The following is a 17,911-nucleotide window of genomic DNA, read 5'->3' on the forward strand; positions in this document are numbered from 1 at the left end:
GAATTATAATGTTAATTTGTGCATTCTTTCTTCATAACTTAATCCTTGTACTCCATGTATCATTCTGAGGAATCATCCTACATTGCCTCCAAGGCGATTATGGTCGTGTCTAGGTCTGTCACACAATGCCAATTGTGGTTTGACCAGAGCTTTATATAGCTGAAATATGACCTCTACCCCTTTGTATTCTAGCCTTCTCGATAAAAAGGTCAGCACTCCATTACCCTTTTCAGTCCATTCCCCTGCCCATTACATTTGTCACCTCTTCAAAAAATTCAGTCAGATTTGTCAGGCATGACCTACCCTTTACAAATCCATGCTCAGCCTCATCAGCTGACAATTTAATATGTTTTCATCTAACCCTTATCAACACTTCAAATCTGTGTGTTGTTGTTGACCTCATATTTGATAGAGTTGCAGATTTGCAGTCCTTCTCCTGAACATTACAAAATTTACATTCCTAATAGGATTAGGCAGTTTTCTGACTGGACAGGCTAGGAAGTTTAAAATTAAGTTCAGATCAAGCAGAATACTGAGATTCAACATCTTCACATTCAACTTAAGCAAGCAAAAAGGAACAAGGAAGTTGACTTTAACAGGAAGGTGAAGTATTTGTAAGTAACTGAGTGACTCCAGTTTTTGCGAGAAATATCAACTCATCCATAAACTAATATTAGCTAGATTGTCTGACAGCACAGATGTATTGTGTGGTGCACGAAAGTAGTAAAAAGGGAGAAAGCAAGCTGCGTGTTGGCAACAACCCACGCAAGTTGATGCTGTGCTATTTATTGATGTCAGTCAGAGACAGCGTGAAGATGAGAAAAAGGAAGCAATATACAGAAGTTATTAAACTATGTTTTAAAAATCTTATAAAAGACACCACTTAAAGAGTAAATCTGTAATCCATGGATCAAAGATAAGTGTCATTCCTGCAGGGATCGGCACTCTATGAATCATGTCTATTTATATCTAACCTGTGCTTCGCTTAAAAGCTCAGAATTATTCCCTATTATTTCAGTAAATAAAAAAGTGTCAGCTCATTTGCTTTGTGGTTCTCTAGGCACTGTATGATATTTATTAGCGTACAGTAAGAGCAAGAGGTTTGTCAAGTTACTAAATAATATTGATAATTTAGCCACAAAGGATACACCCAATTATGCACTGGATGACTGACACTCATTGCGAACAATGCTATCACAACTATACCTCTTCCATGTTTTCTTCGAGCTTCTCACATAAAACAGCCATCTCCTTTTCATGCATAATCAGTTGTTCATCTTTAGTGACCAAATCTTTGAGATTTTCTTTATTTTTTTTCAGTGCTTGGTTCAACTGGACACTAAGTTCTTTCAGTCTTTCTTCATATTCTTGTACCTGAGAAAGCAAAAATAAATAACAGACTAATTCTTTCTCAGTAAATGCAATTGTTATTCCATTATAATAAGGTAATTGACTAGCAATTCAGCAGTTGTGCAATCAAATCCCACCAAAGCAAGCTGTCAAATGGAGTTTGCTAAATCTCGTAATTTGTAACGTGACACTTGAAACTTGCTGGATTTTCATAAAATAAAACTGGTTCACTGAGGTCCTTTGGGAAGGGAACCTGTCAAGTTTGACACCTGAATGCAACTAATTCTGAAGGGACTTAACAAGTTGCCAGCATAATGGTTCCCATTGGTACTAAAGATCTTTCACTCAGGGTCTCTCAGGACAGAAAGGCCCTTTTAGGGCAAATTAAAGGGGCATGCTCCAAACAAGTCAATGACCCTCTTTCTGCAATTTGCAATGAGATTAGCATCCTTCAACTGGGTGGCTCCTACTTGACTTGCAGTGGGACAAGCCCAATGGAATTAAGGCTTTATTGTTTTGTTTTCTTTGCCATTCCAGTTAAAGCCTTATAATTAGGTAGGTAGTCTCAATCACAATTTTCTTAATACACTGCAAATGTTCCTGCAACTGATATACAACTAACATTAATATCTTTTTTGAGATAAACTTAAGAACTAACGAGTGTAAATACACCACATGAATAGTTGCAACATAGGAAGTCACAATGTTAGGTAAAAGCTGAAGTTTGAAGTTCCCATATCGGAAATTCAGGCATATTTAAAAGTACATGATCAGAACAGGGAATAGAGAGAAACAGAGAGAAAACTTACCTCCTATTTGTATCTCATGAGGGTAATTATGCTTGTTGTGTTCAGAAATGTTTTTATTGTTATTTGTGACTTTAGTCTGGATGAATTATCATCTTATAAATCAATCAGACATCCCATTTTTGGCATTAAAAACATGGTGTATATGGTCTTCCCATCCCATTTCAGGCACAAAATTGGATTTGACTTTGGTCAGGTTCAATTTTTCATCCCAGAAATACATGTTGCTAAGATGTCTGGGAGTTTAAGACGTGCCCATGTAGAGAAGACTGAACGTCAAATCACCAGCAACAAACAGAAATGGGTTCGCCAGCAAAACAAATGAAACTTCCAATCTCAGTCATATATTTGTGCACTCATTAAATAACAAGGCAGTAAGTGAGAGAATTTGGAGTTCATGAAAAACTGGTGAAAGATGGAAGATGATGAAATCTGCACTGAAGAAGATGCTCAAGACAAAATATACCTTCAGAACATTCAATTCACAAATGTGTTAAGGCTATAACCAATGTGAGTTTGTGCCAGATTGCACCACTTGATCTCATTTCTCCATGATAACATTAATGCTGCAGCTCATGTAGTAGGCTTTACTGACATAATTGGATTTCCCAGGTGCAGGGCACCTTAACTCTACAACATTGCGCTCAGAGGACCATATCATAACATGGCAGATTCCATCAACCAAGGAAAAATCCCATTCCCATCAATCTGTGATCATTAGTGAGACATTTTAAAGGTTTGCGCTGGCACCCTAGGAGCTGTCATGATGCCTATGTTCTTGACAGCTTTCATGTTTCTGCTTCATTTCAAAGGCTGGATGCCTTACAAGGACATTTACTGGAAGACAAGGGCTACCTTCTGCAAATATGGCTGATAACTCATTAAGAATCCCTGACTAAGGCGGAGAAGTTTGGATACAGCCAAGGTCATGGTGGAGCAGAAAATAGGCTTACTGCTTGGATCAGTCTTTTTGGAGCTGCGAGGCAGCAGTGCTAACCACTGTGCCACCGTGCCGTAATGCTGTAGTATCCTCTAGATACAGATTGCTGCATAATCCTCGCATACTGTACCTTCCCACGACTGAAGGAGGTAAAAAGGGATGTGATGGATACTAAAAAGCAGGGAGAATGGCAGCAGTCTTCTGAGGAGGAAGGCGAAGACATTGAGGAGGAGGGACACTATTCAGCGTAATCGAGCAGGACTGCATCAGGCACTACAAACCAGACAGAATTTAACTGACACATGGTTCAAAGGTGAACTGGATGCAATGATCACTCATTTACTGTAAATTTGTTGTTGTTCAAAAGGCCCTGTCTGTTCTCAGAAGCAAATGCAGCTGTGCTTTGTTTGATTTTTTTTCTTCATTTTTTGCCGTTTTTTCGAATAAAAGTGAAGGTTTTCAACTACTTGAAGGTTTTTCAGCATGTAATGTGCCTACATTGAACAATAAGGACATGTTATGCTATTTTGGGCATTAGGAAAGAGTAGAGCTCCCTAGGATAGGATTCTGAGATGACCAGGCAGTAAGGACAGGTAACCTATGCAGCTTGATTCTTGTAGGTCAGTCACAATGACAGTCAATCAAATGGGTGTGATGTAAAATTCTAATACATTTACAAATGTGAAATTGTATTTGCAATGAAATCTCACCTGCGCCACCTATGTGTCCTCAGAAGGTTTTCTTTTACGATCTGCACCCACTTTAAATGCTTTGACAGGCAGCTCCTGTCAGGCAGTGCTTGATTAGGTGCCTGGGCTTTAAATATGGCACCAATGCCAGGAGGACTGGCAGTGGTAAATCTACTAATGCTGAATGTATAATTGCACAAGCAGTGTGCCATTGAGGCATCATGCATAATACTGAGATAAGCTGTGGAGAATTATATGAAAAAACTAACTAGAGCTCACAGAGTGAAATCCTCCATGAAACTCCCCGAAATTGACAGTTAGTCAATTTTTGGTAAATTTCAGCCCATAATAAATTTAATGAAGTCTGTGTCTGATGCTCGACAATGAATTTGATGGCTTTACAATGCCTTGATTGTGGTTAAAAGTGTCTGTGTGAAATCAATTAATTTAATAAACCACACAGCATTCATTTATTACGAATTACTCATGTAACTCTTTTTAAAAAAAAATTGAAGAACGTAACCACCCTCATCACAGTTTACAATTAACACCTGGTGAATAAGATTTTTGGAGATATTTCAAAGGCTGACTTAAACAGCATGATCTGCAGAATGCAGATGTCTTCCCTGTCTGCTTTAAATGTACGAAGGAGCATATATTTTTGTGTTGTACTTTATTCTGCTGTTTTTACATTGTAGATTGTTGCAAACAAATATTTTGAAATAATGAACTTCTGGTATGAATTATGTAGTGCATAAGATTATGAGCTGAATTTAAAACCTTTTGTTTCTAATTATATTAAAAGTTGAAAGTTACTGTCCTGTATATGTTTACAATTTTTGTTAAAAGACATTACAAGATTTAAAAAAAAAGTTCTGAATGAAGATATGTATTTGAAGCAGATTTTTTGAAACATTATATGTTAGTCAGTGTAACCATTCAATGATGCTTTGAATTGTAGACCTAGCTGCAAGGAAAATAATTTTATCTGGCACATAATGTAACATGTTAATTCAGCATTAATTATGGAATGTGTCAAGCTAAATTTCAGTCAAAGCTCCATGTTAGTCTCCAGAGCATTCTTAATGACAGTAATTACAGGTCATAAAATAAATCTTTTAAAATTAACATTTTTCTATGTCTTGATAGGGAACTGTAAATGGCCAAGCAATACAGATATTTTGATTACTTAAATGTAGCTTCTTTTGTTTCAAACAGCTGCCAGAGCTGTGAATAGAATAAAGGTTGACAGAGGTGCTTCATTGTAGATCCCTGAAAGGGTATATTATAAAACCCAATCTAATTGTGAAGACTGAAACACTTTCATAAGCTGTCTAGAACTAACAAGGTGCTACATTATGCACATACTTTTGTCTATGAAGAAATATAAAATATTAAATTATAATGCATTGATATTGGGAAATTTGAAACAAAAATAAATCACTTCTCTCTGAAATATATTGATGAACAAGTAATATGAGTAATACAGAATCTGTCATGAAACTAAATAATATGTTATTTTCATGAACGATATAGCGAACACTAAAGAATGCTGACCACAGATTAAAGTCGAAGGCTGCATCATTTAATAAGTGTGATAAAGCATGCATATACTCCTAATTCTAAAACTTTACCAAATGGGAATGAACTGAGAACAGCCCAAAAACGATTGTCTTATCCTCATTGCCCTACTTCTCCATGCTGCTATTTTGTGTGGGTCTTCACTTGAACATTATCTTTCAAAAGAAGGAACCTCACAGAGCTATTAAAATTGGGTATCTATAATGCTTCAATGTCATTTTCAAAATAAACAGCCAAAGTATACACAATAGTCCAGTAGACATGAAAAGGCATTTGGAAATCTTATTTAAACTGACATAAATATGAGCACAGGAATGGGAAATAATAAAAAGAATTGCAACAGGTCCAAACGTACTGTATCTACTTTCTGGATAAATTGTAGTGGGACAATACAAGTGTAATGGAGTTGTTGCTTGGTCATAGCAATCAATCATGATCAATAAACTCTTATTAATGGGAAGCTTTGGGAATCTTAGTCTCAAATTCACCTGTCCCTCCCAAGCATGCTGCATAACCACACTGTGATGTCTCAAATTATTGACATGCTGTATCCCAAAATGTTATTTTCTGAAAGGAATCTAATTTACATTTCAACTGATCAATATTAATTGCTTCTACCATCACCCTCAGGTACCTGTTTCACAGATTGACCATTTTCTCAGTGTTATATTGTTTCTGCAAATTAGTTTTGAATTTAACTCTTTCAAATATATATTCAATTCCTTTGGTTCTCTTGTTCTGAATTCATCATGTTGTACATTTTGTGGTTTCTTTTGAATCCTGAATTGATCAAAAGACTTTGTGATCTCTCAGAGAATTCAATCACCTATCATTTAGCTGATTGCAAAAATGAAAACAAAATCACCATTTGCCAAGGACATTCAGAATAAACTATTCATTGTGTTCATAATTTTATTTTCTGATAGAAGGTTTATATTATTCGGTGTCATCCATAGCAAATAAGAGAGTGATTAATAATAATCTTTAGTGATTTGCTCTAGCTTCAAGCTATTATGCTGTTGTCTGTACATAGGACATCACATTGTCAATTGGCATGACAATTGTCTGACAACTTATTTTGTTACATCAAGATAGTAGAAACTTATCATTTCCAAATTCCTTTCTAGTTAATATCTAAATACAATAATGACATTCAGCATGCTTAAGACAGGAAGAGAGTAAAAGGAGAGAGATCAAGCATTTACCATTAGAGCAACATAATTAAAAATCAGTTTTGTAGACAGGCATGATGTTGTACAATAATGCCGTGGAGAGAGAACAATATGTTCAAACAGTTGCTTCTTACAGAACCCCCTAAGAAGAAAAAACTATGTATGTGTGTATTATACATGGGCCTTAGTTCCTAGGCCAGTTTCAGCAAAGGAATGGAAGTGGACAGGGTCCTTAAACATCAGTATCGACTACTGTGCTAATTTCCAAGTCAATCCTTAGTACTGATATTCGTATTAAAGTTAATCATGGGATCTGGGCATTGTTTGCTCAGCAGAACCCAAAATGAACATCATTGATCATAAGTCAGGTTCTCGCATTGTAAATGATGATTGTATTTTGCTGATGATTGTGGGTAGACTGGTTAGGTGATAATTGGCCAGGTTGGAGTTTTTCCCACTTTTTATGACAAACCAGGGCAACGTGGATAAATGCCAGTCTTGTAACTGTGCTGGAACGATTTAGTCATGGGTGCTGTTAATTCTAGAGCACAAGTCTAATAGACCTATAAATGTTTACAGTGCAGAAGAAAATCATTCAGCCCATCATGGCCTCATTGGTCATCTCACTAGACAAATCTAAATTTCAAGCTTTTGGCCCATAGCCCTGAAGGCTATGGTAACACAAAAGAATATCTAAACATGGGGACTTCTCAGTAAGATAATTTTTTGGTTTTAAAAAATGCTTTCTCATGTTTTTTCTGAGGACTGCTGAATAGTCTCCATGTAAATTGGGTAATCATGGAGTCTTGACTAGAGCAACCTAATATTTAAAATTTGTTCTGCTGGTGATAGCTCCACATCAGCTGAACCAATATGTTGTTATAGATGTTTCCAGCAAAATATTGGGGGGTGGGGGATAGATGGGGAGGGGGTAGTGGTGGCGGTAGTGGCGTTGTTTCCTAAGATGATGCTGAACAATTGGCACTTAAGGTTTATCTGCTGATATGTCAGGTGTATAATAAATTGAGCCATATGCCTCCTTTGGACTGAACTATTCTCAATTTTTACTGAGGTAAACAGCAAGACATGAAGGCTTCTTCACACAAAAGATATTGAAATCGGAACTAATTTCCACGAATAATTGAAATAGGTGCAAATCACGTTATGACACACCTCCAGAGCAGGTGGAATGTGACCTCAGACCTTCTAGCCCATTGCATCACAAAAGCCCTGAATATGGAATATATTCTGGTCACTATCACACAGAAGCTAGGTGGTTGATTCAACCAAGGTAAGCTTCTGATATTTCTCTATATCATAAACAACGTCTGCTTCCACCACAGTAACATTCCTGTCTAATACTGAAACTCTCAATAGTGTCCTAGTTTCTGAAAAACTTAACAATATCAATAGTCTTCTAGTGGCCTCCTATCCTCAACACTCTGTAAACTTTAGCTCATTCGAAATCTGGATACCCATATCTTATCTCAAAACAACCCAGATATCCCTTGTCCCGATTACACTATGTCACTCTTGATGCCTCTAAACCTCCATTCAAAAAGTCTCAAACATGTTGAAATTTCTTCAGAATCATATCCTTTTTTAGTAATTTGCTCCAGCTCTAAAATTGCTGCTCAACTTATTCAGCTCTTGATGTAGGGTTTACACCTTGATTACATGTGCAGAAATTCATCTCTTTTAATTTGACGGTGCACCTGTGACAAAAACTGTTATAATACAGGAAGAGCTAAAATGATTTAGATTCTAACTTTTCGACAGCTGAACAACTTCTATTTTAGGAGTGATGAAGTCACAACGATCTTAACGCTTAACATCATTTAAATAGATCTCTTGAACTGTCCATCCCTAATGGTTAAATCTGATGGTTAATCTTGTTGCATTCAGAATGGTGCAATATTTGGAGATGTCAATGTGCCGAGCAAGCAACAAGATAACTCTTCAATGCAGGACAGGGCAGAGCCCAATGAAACAACTGCCCATTATATTGATGAATTTCAGATTTGGGCTCTGGTTTCTTTTGGTTTGCCAAAATAAATAAAAGCTTAATTTTGTTTTGTCCACTTTAGCATTCTCACCAGTAAAATCGGGCATGGCACGTTCTCCACTTAGATGTCCCCCCATCTTCAATGTGTTCAATAACCCTGACAGTACCCCTGTCAGAGGTGGAGAGTTCCAAAAATCACACAACCTCCTAATTCCTGTTCAGAAAGGGCGACTCCTAATTGTTAAACAGTGGCCCTAGTTCTGGACATGGCCACAAGAGAAACATTCTTTCTATGTCCACCTAATTTAGATCATTCAGGATCTTTTTCATACTTCAACAAAGTCATTCCTTCACTTTTCCAAACTGGAAACAAGACTGGCCTGAACAACCTTTCTTCATCAATAATCTGCTCAGCCCAGGTATTAATCTAGACCAGTTTCGAGGTGTGATCTCGCCAGTATTCTGGAAAACTGAACATAACATCCTTACTTTCATAAAAACTGAAAGAACTGTTGATGCTGTAAGTCAGATACAAAAATAGAAATTTCTGGAAAAGTTCAGCAGGTCTGACAGCATCTGTGAAAAGAAATCAGAGTTAACGTTTTGAGTCGAGTGACCCTTCCTCAAATCCTTCTGAGGAATGGTCACTCAACCTTAAATGTTAGCTCTGATTTCTCTCCACAGATGCTGCCAGACTGCTGAGCTTTTCCAGCAATTTCTATTTGTGACCCTTACTTTCATGTTCAATACCTCTGGTAATAAAGGTTAGCACTTCTTTAACTTTCTTAATAACTTGTTGCACATGTATATTAATTTTTGTGACTCATGCATTAAGACACATAGGTCCCTCTGCACCTTAGAATTCTGCAGCTATCCTCCTTTTAAGTAATGCTCTGATTTTTTTTTATATTTCCTGCCAAATTTTTCCCACACTATATAACACTGCCAGAATTTTGCCCAATCACTCAAGATTTCTGCATTGTTCTGCAAACTCCTTATGTCATCTAATATATTTTCCCACCTATCTTTATGTTATCTGCAAATATATTCACCCTGCCTCACTCTTCTCATCCATATCATTGAGATAAAATTTTAAAAAATGAGGCCCCACCACAGAACCTTGTGGACTCCATGCATTACATCCTGCCAATCAGAAAGAGATAAATGCCTACTCTCTGTTTTCTACCAGCCAGTCAATTTTACGTCCATGTTAACTTGATACCCCTTACAACATAAATTCCTACTTTGTGCACTAATTTGTTATATGACATCTCAACAAATGCCTTCTAGAAATCCAAGCACAGTGCATTTATATGCTCACTGGTGCAGGCATAATGAACTGAATGGACTCCTTCTGCACTCAAAGGCTTCTGTGATTCTGTAATTCATCTATTTCCTTATTGTAAATTATTAATATCCAATTCTCATTCCCAAGAGAATCAATGCTCACTTCACACATTCTTTGCCTTTCTAAATCCTTGCAGAAACTCTTCCTATTGTTTTCTGGGTCTAGAGATTGGAAGAAGCAAAAATGGCCCTTAGCAGAGTGATGTGCTCTTCTTGTCGGATGTGGGGGTTTAGGGAGACCTAACAGGTTACAGAGGATTATATCTGCAATAAATGCAGTTGGTTGCAAATGCTATCAGTTCGAATGGATCAGTTGGAGTGACAGTTAGAGGCAATGAGGGATTTACAAGAGCAAGGGGGGGGTGATGAATGGCAGTTATATGAAGGGAGAAAAGTCGCAGATCCAGTCAGATAGATGGGTTAACTCCAGGAAAGGTAAGGGAGATAGGCAGGTGGTACAGGTGTCTTCTGTGGCTATCCCAATTTCAAACAGTATGCTGTTTTGGAAAATGTAGTGGGTGATGGATTCTCAGGGGCATGTAGTATGAACAGTCAAGTTTCTAGTATCGAGGCTAGCTCAAATGCAACGAGGGCTATATCGGGTTCCAAGAGATCGATTGTGTTAGGGGACTCTCTAGTCTGAGGCACAGAAAGACATTTCTGTGGCCAGCAGTGAAAAATCAGAATGGTGTGTTGCCTCCCTGGTGCCAGGATCAAGGATGTCTCAGAGAGGGTGCAGAATGTTCTCAAGGGGAAGAAGGCCCAGCAGGAGATCATTGTCCACATTGGAACCAACGACATAGGAAGGGAAAAAGGATGAGATTCTGAAGGGAGAATGCAGAGTTAGGCAGGAATTTAAAAAGGAGGTCCTCGAGAGTAGTAATATCTGGATTACTAGTGATAGAGCAGATGAATGCATGGCTGAGGAGCTGGCGTATGGGAGAAAGATTCACATTTCTGGATCATTGGAATCTCTTCTGGGGTAGAGTGAACTGTACAAGAAGAACAAATTGCATCTGAATTGGAAGGGGACTAATATACTGGCAGGGAGATTTGCTAGAGCTGCTCAGGAGGATTTAAACAAATAAGATGGAGGGAGTGGGACCCAGGGAGATAGTGAGGAAAGAGATCAATCTGAGATTGGTACAGTTGAGAAAAGAAGTGAATCAAACAGTCAGGGCAGGCAGGGACAAGGCAGAGAACAAAGTAGAACTGATAAATTAAACTGCATTTATTTCAATGCAAGAGTGCTAACAGGGAAGGCAGATGAACTCAGGGCATGGTTAGGAACATGGAACTGGGATATGAAAGTAATTACAGAAATGTGGCTCAGGGATGGACAGGACTGGCAGCCTAATGTTCCAGGGTACAAATGCTATCGGAATGACAGAAAGGGAGGGAAGAGAAGAGGGGGAGTGGTGTTTTTGATAAGGGATAGCATTACAGCTGTACTGAGGGAGGATATTCCTGGAAATACATCCAGGGAAGTTATTTGGGTGGAACTGGGAAATAAGAAAGGGATGATCACCTTATTGGGATTGTAGTATAGACCCCTTAATAGTCAGAGGAAAATTGAGAAACAAATTTGTAAGGAGATCTCAGTTGTCTGTAAGAATAATAGGGTGGTTATGTTGGGGATTTTACCTTGCCAAACATAGACTAGGAGTCCCATAATGTTAAAAGTTTAGATGGAGAGAAATTTGTTAAGTGTGTACAAGAAAATTTTCTGATTCAGTATGTGGATGCACCTACTAGAGAAGGTGCAAAACTTGACCTACTCTTGGGAAATAAGGCAGGGTAGGTGACTGATGTTAGTGGGGGAGCACTCTGGAGCCAGCAACCATAATTCTATTAGTTTTAAAATAGTGATGGAAAATGATAGACCAGATCTAAAAGTTGAAGTTCTAAATTGGAGGAAGGCTAATTTTGACGGTATTAGGCAAGAACTTTCAAAAGCTGATTGGGGATGTTCACAGGTAATGAATGGCTGGAAAATGGGACACCTTTAAAAATGAGATAACAAGAGCCAGAGACAGTACATTCCTGTCAGGGTGAAAGGAAAGGCTGGTAGGTGTAGGAAATGCAGGATGACTAAAGAAATTGAGCATTTAGTTAAGAAAAATAAGGAAGCATATGTCAAGTACAGACAGAATAGATCGAGTGAAATTTTATAAGAGTATAAAGGCAGTAGGAGTACACTTAAGAGGGAAATCAAGAGGGCAAAAAGGGGACATGAGATAGTTTTGGCAAATAAAGTTAAGGAGAATCCAAAGGGCTTTTACAAACACATTAAGGACAAAAGAGTAACGAGGGAGAGAATAGGGTCTCTCAGAGATCAGAAAGAAAGGTAATAAGGACAAGCCAGGTAATTATAGATTGGTGAGCCTGACCTTGGTGGTGGGGGGCTAGTTGTTGGAGGGAATCCTGAGGGACAGGATGTACATGTGTTTGGAAAGGCAAGGACTGATTAGGGATAGTCAATTTGGCTTTGTGCGTGAGAAATCATGTCTCACAAACTTAATTGAGTTTTTGAAGAAGTACAAAGAGGATTGATGAGGGCAGAGCGATAGACGTGATCTATATGGACTTCAGCAAGGCGTTCGGCAAGGTTCCCCATGGGAGACTGGTTAGCAAGGTTAGATCTCTTGGAATACAGGGAGAACTAGCCATTTGGATGCAGAACGGGCTCGAAGGTAGAAGATAGAGGGTGATGGTGGACTGTTGTTTTTCAGACTGGAGGCCTGTGACCAGTGGAGTGCCACATGGATCGGTGCTGGATGTGAGCCGAAAAGGTATAGTTAGTAAATTTGCAGATGATACCAAAATTGGAGGTGTAGTGGACAGTTAAGAAGGTTACCTCAGATGGGCCAGTGGGCTGAGGAGTGGCAGATGGAGTTTAATTCAGATAAACATGGGATGTTGCACTTTGGAAAAGCAAATCTTAGCAGGACTTATACACCTAATGGTAAGATCCTTGGGAGTGTTGCTGAACAAAGAGACCTTGGAGTGCAGGTTCATGGCTCCTTGAAAGTCGTCATAGGTAGATAAGATTGTGAAGAAGGCCTTGGTATGCTTTCCTTTATTAGTCAGAGTATTGAGTACAGGAATTGGGAGGTCATGTTGCAGCTGTACAGTAACTGGTTAGGCCACTTTTGGAATATCATATGCAAGTCTGGTCACCAATGTTGTGAAACTTGAAAGGGTACGGAAAAGATTTACAAGGAGATTGCCAGGGTTGGAGAATTTGAGCTATAGGGAGAGGCTAAATAGTTTGGGCTGTTTCCCCTGGAGCGTTGGAGGCTGAGAGGTGACCTTTTCGAGGTTAATAAAATCATGAGGGGCATGGATAGGATAAATAGAGGGTGGTACAAAGGATGGTACGCTTATAGAATGAGCTGCCAGAAAAGTGGTGGAGGCAACATTTAAAAGGCATATGGATGGGTATATGAATAGGAAGGGTTTGACGGGATACGGGCTGGCTGCTGGTAGGTGGGACTAGTTTGAGTTGGGATATTTGGTCGACATGGATGAGTTGAACCGAATGGTCTGTTGCCATGCTGTACATCTCTGTGACTCGATGACTCTCATGGCGTATTTTCTTTCTGCTGGTTAATCTTTAACTCATTTTTTTTCTGCTCTTTTAATCTTTGTGCATATACTTTTTCAGTAAATTTGACGTTTTCTTTAACCTCCTTAATATGTCATGATGCTGGGTCCTCACAATAGAATTTGTCTTTATTCTTTTTCTGAATAGCATTTATTCTAGGTATTCTGCAATATCCCCTATGATATCTGCCACTGCTTCTGTCTTAGAACCGTCCTTTTCTCCCTTCAAACTGAATGTAAAATTCAATCATGTTACTGTTATCTAATGTGTCTTCGATATGAGGTCATTAATTAATCCTGTCACATTACACAATAGCAATTCTAATATAATCTGCTCTATGATTTTATTTTCAGAACATACTGCTTTAAGAAGCTATTATAAATGCATTCTGTAAACTCTTCTTTCAAGCTATCATTACCAATGTGATTTTTCCAGTTTATATGCAGATTAATATCACCCATTATTATTGCTGTCTCTCTATAAAACATACTCAATATTGCACTTTTATTTTCGTGTACTTCATCCTATATTGTGGTTATTGTTAGGCGTTCTATAAACCAGTCCTACTCGTGACCTCTTTCCCCTCCTGTATCTCATTTCCACCCAAATTGATTTTACACTCTGATAAAAATGCCTACAATGAGTAACAGAGCTACCACTCCACCTTTACCTATCTTCCTATTTTTCATGAATGTCATGTATCCCTCATTTCTCAGGGCCCAATCATTACCATCATGCAGTCACATAATGGCTACCAGATTTATTTACTTTAATGTGTGCAAACAATAGACTTAATTGTTATGCATGCATTAAAATACAGAACTTTTAGTTTTGTCTTATTTTATGTGTAACATCTCGTACTGGCTATGAGTGTTATCATTGGTTTATTCTCTCCTGTCCTTTCTTGCCATTTTCTCACCTCCATTTCTGATACTGTTATTTTCTTCTCCATCCTTGGCTCGACCTCTTGATGTGCTACAAATAGCACAGAATTACAGAAGTGATAAGGCACAAAGGAGGCCTTTGGGCCTATCGTGTCTGCAGTGACTGACCAAATGAACATCATAATTCCATTGTCCAGACTTTGGTCTGTCTACTTGCATATTGTTTCTAATCAAAAAAATTACCTCATTGCCCTTGAATGCCTCAGTTGAACCTGCCTTCACCACACTTCTAGGCAGTGTATTCAGGCCAGAACTACTCATTGTCTAAAAATGTTTTTTCTCATATCACATTTACTTCTTTTGTAAATAACTTTAAATCTGTTCCCCTTCCACCTCAATCCTTCTGCAAGCGAACAGTTTCTCTCTATCTGCTCTAACCAGTCCTCTCGCAATTTTGGAAACTTCTACCAGATGTAAGGAACAAAGAAGAAAGAACAAAGAAAATTTACAGTCCAAGAACAGGCCCTTAGGCCCTCCAAGCCTGAGCCGATCAAAATCTACTGTCTACACCTGTCGATAAATTCCTAAGCCATCTGTATCACTCTGCTCCCCACCTCCTCATGCATCTGTCCAGACTCATCTTAAATGAATCTATTGTGCCTGTCTCCATCACCTCTGCTGGCAACACGTTCCATACCCTCTGTGTGAAGTACTTGCCGCGTGTATCCCCCTTAAACTTTCCACCTCTCACCTTGAAAGCGTGACCTCTCGTTATGGAATCCTTCACCCTGGGGAAAAGCTTGTCTCTATCCAACCTGTCTATACCCTTCATGATTTTGTAAATCTCAATCAGGTTCCCCCTCAATCCTCTTGTTTCTAATGAAAATAAACCTGACCTACTCAACCTCTCTTCATAGCTAGCACCTTCCATACCAGGTAACATCCTCGTAAACCTTCTCTGCACCCTCTCCAAAGCATCCACATCCTTTTGGTAATGTGACGACCAGAACTGTACACAGTATTCTAAATGTCTTGTACAATGTTAACATGACTTGCCATCTCTTATACTCAATACCCTGTCCAATGAAGGCAAGCATACTATATGCCTTCTTGACCACTCTATCCACCTGTGCAGCAACCTTCAGGGTACAGTGGACCTGCACTCCCAGATCTCTCTGCTCATCAACTTTTCCCAAGGCTCTTCCTTTCATTGTATAATTCGCTCTAGAATTAGTCTTGCCTAAATACATCACCTCACATTTGTCTGGATTGAAATCCATCTGCCACTTCTCTGCCCAACTCTCCAGTCTATCTATATCCTCCTGTATTCTCTGACAGTCCCTTATGCTTTCTGCTACTCCACCAAACTTCGTGTCATCTGCAAACTTGCTGATCACACCAACAGTGCTCGCTTCAAGATCATTTATGTATATTACAAACAACAGTGGCCCCAACACTGACCCCTGTGGAACATCACTGGTCACCTTTCTCCATTTCGAGAAACTCCCTTCAACTACTACTCTCTGTCTCCTGTTGCTCAACCAGTTCTTTATCCACCTAGCTAGAACACCCTGCACACTATGTGACTTCACTTTTTCCATTAGTCTACCAAGGGGAACCTTATCAAACGCCTTACTAAAGTCCATGTATATGACATCAACAGCCCTTCCTTCATCTGTCAACTTGATCACTTCCTCGAAGAACTCTATTAAGTGGGTAAGGCACGATCTCCCCCGCACAAAACCATGTTGCACATCACTGATAAGCTCATTCTTTTCGAAATAGAAATAGATCCTATCCCTCAGTACTCTCTCCAGCAACATTCCCACCACCAACATCAGGCTCACTGCTCTGTAGTTACCTGGAATATCCCTACTATCCTTCTTGTACAGGGGGACAACATGAGCAACCATCCAGTCCTCCGGCACCTCACCTGTATTTAAGGATGCCACAAAGATATCTGTCAGGGCCCCAGCTATTTCCTCTCTTGCCTCCTCAGCAACCTGGGATAGATCCCATCAGTTCTGGGGATTTGTCCATCTTAATAACCTCTAGCCTACCCAACACATCTTCCCTACAGTGTTTTTTGATCCCTGACTTGAATGTCTTCCAGTATCATGATGACACGTCAATTCACCTACCCACACCACAGCCCTCACTCTCATTCAAAGAAACTGGCAACTAACATAAGGGAATCAAAATGTCTTCTCTCGGCATATAGTCAAAGGTGGTAAAGGGAGGAGAGGGAGAACAAAACAGGGATTTACATATCTCAGTGAAAGACATGAGTATTAGCAAACTTGATCTAAAATTGGCTTACAAATAAGAAGCAAAGGGTGATGGTGAAAATGAGATAAAATCTTTTATGACTGGAAGCCTGTAACTAATATTAGACTGCAGCGATTGATGTTAAGACCTTTGCTGTTTATGTATATTAAATGTGCATGTAGAAGATATGATAAGTAAGTTTGCAGAGGATACAAAAATTGGTAGTGCTGTTGACAGTAAAGAGGATGATCTCAGGCTACGTCTAATATTGATCAGCTGTTAAATTGGGCAGAGCAACAATTTTACGGGAGAAGGTGCACAGGAGATTCACCAGGATGTTGCCTGGGATGAAAAATCTCAGAGACAGGATAGGCTGGGTTTGCTTTCCTTGGAGCATAGAAACATAGACTCCTTACAGTGTGGAAACAGGCCCTTCGGCCCAACAAGTCCACACCAACCCTCCGAAGAGTAACCCACCCAGACTCTTTCCTCTGCTACTTTACAGTTATCCCTGACTAATGCACCTAACCTACAAATCCTAAATGCTGTGGGCAATTTAGCATGGCCAATTCATCTAATCTGCACATTTTTGGATTGTGGGAGGAAACCCACGCAGACATGGGGAGAATGTGCAAAATCCACACATACAGTCACCTGAGCGGGAATCGAAGCCAGGTCCCTGGCGTTGAGAGGGAGCAGTGCTAACCACTGAGCTACCATGCCGCCCCAAAGCAGAGAAGGCTGAAGGAGGATCTGATTGATGATTGAGAATTTATTTTCTATGTCAAACCTTTCAACAACTAGACAGCATGAGTTTAAGGGGAGGAGCAAATAGTTTAGAAAGGATCTGAGAAAACAAATTTTCACCTAGAGGGTGAGAGAAATATCGAATGTGCGGCCACAGAGGGTGGTGGGGTCAGGTACATTTTCAACATTTAAGAAGCATCAGGAAGAGCACTTAAAATGCCAGGGCATACAAGACCGTTGAACAATTGCAGGCAAATGGGATTAGTATAGTTTAATCTTTGTTGGTCATCATAGATATAATGAGTTGAAGGGCCTGTTTCTCAGTTGTATGACTGTATAATTATAGCTTTACATCTATCTTTACTGAGAAAAATGTTGGAAAAGCTGTGCTTGTTTACTTCAAGAAGGAAATTTGATTCAGGTGTTCAAAATCATGAGGACACTAGACAGCGTAGAAATTGATCCCCTAGGCAAAAGGACTAAAAACCAGAAGACATTGATTTATGGTGATGACT

General features: G+C 39.1%; 1 protein-coding gene across 6 annotated transcripts in view; it reads right to left on the bottom strand.

The window, feature by feature from the left end:
• The window catches only part of LOC122549388 (polyamine-modulated factor 1-binding protein 1-like), a 508,658-nt gene that overhangs the window by 97,369 nt on the left and 393,378 nt on the right, over positions 1 to 17,911 (bottom strand). For all 6 annotated transcript variants that reach the window (XM_043689125.1, XM_043689128.1, XM_043689124.1 and 3 more), the window contains one exon: positions 1,207 to 1,374. In XM_043689125.1, the coding sequence (XP_043545060.1) occupies positions 1,207 to 1,374 (168 nt within the window). The remainder of the gene's footprint in view (positions 1 to 1,206; positions 1,375 to 17,911) is intronic.

This window comes from Chiloscyllium plagiosum, chromosome 4 (genome assembly GCF_004010195.1).
Source record: "Chiloscyllium plagiosum isolate BGI_BamShark_2017 chromosome 4, ASM401019v2, whole genome shotgun sequence".
Lineage (NCBI taxonomy): Eukaryota > Metazoa > Chordata > Chondrichthyes > Orectolobiformes > Hemiscylliidae > Chiloscyllium > Chiloscyllium plagiosum.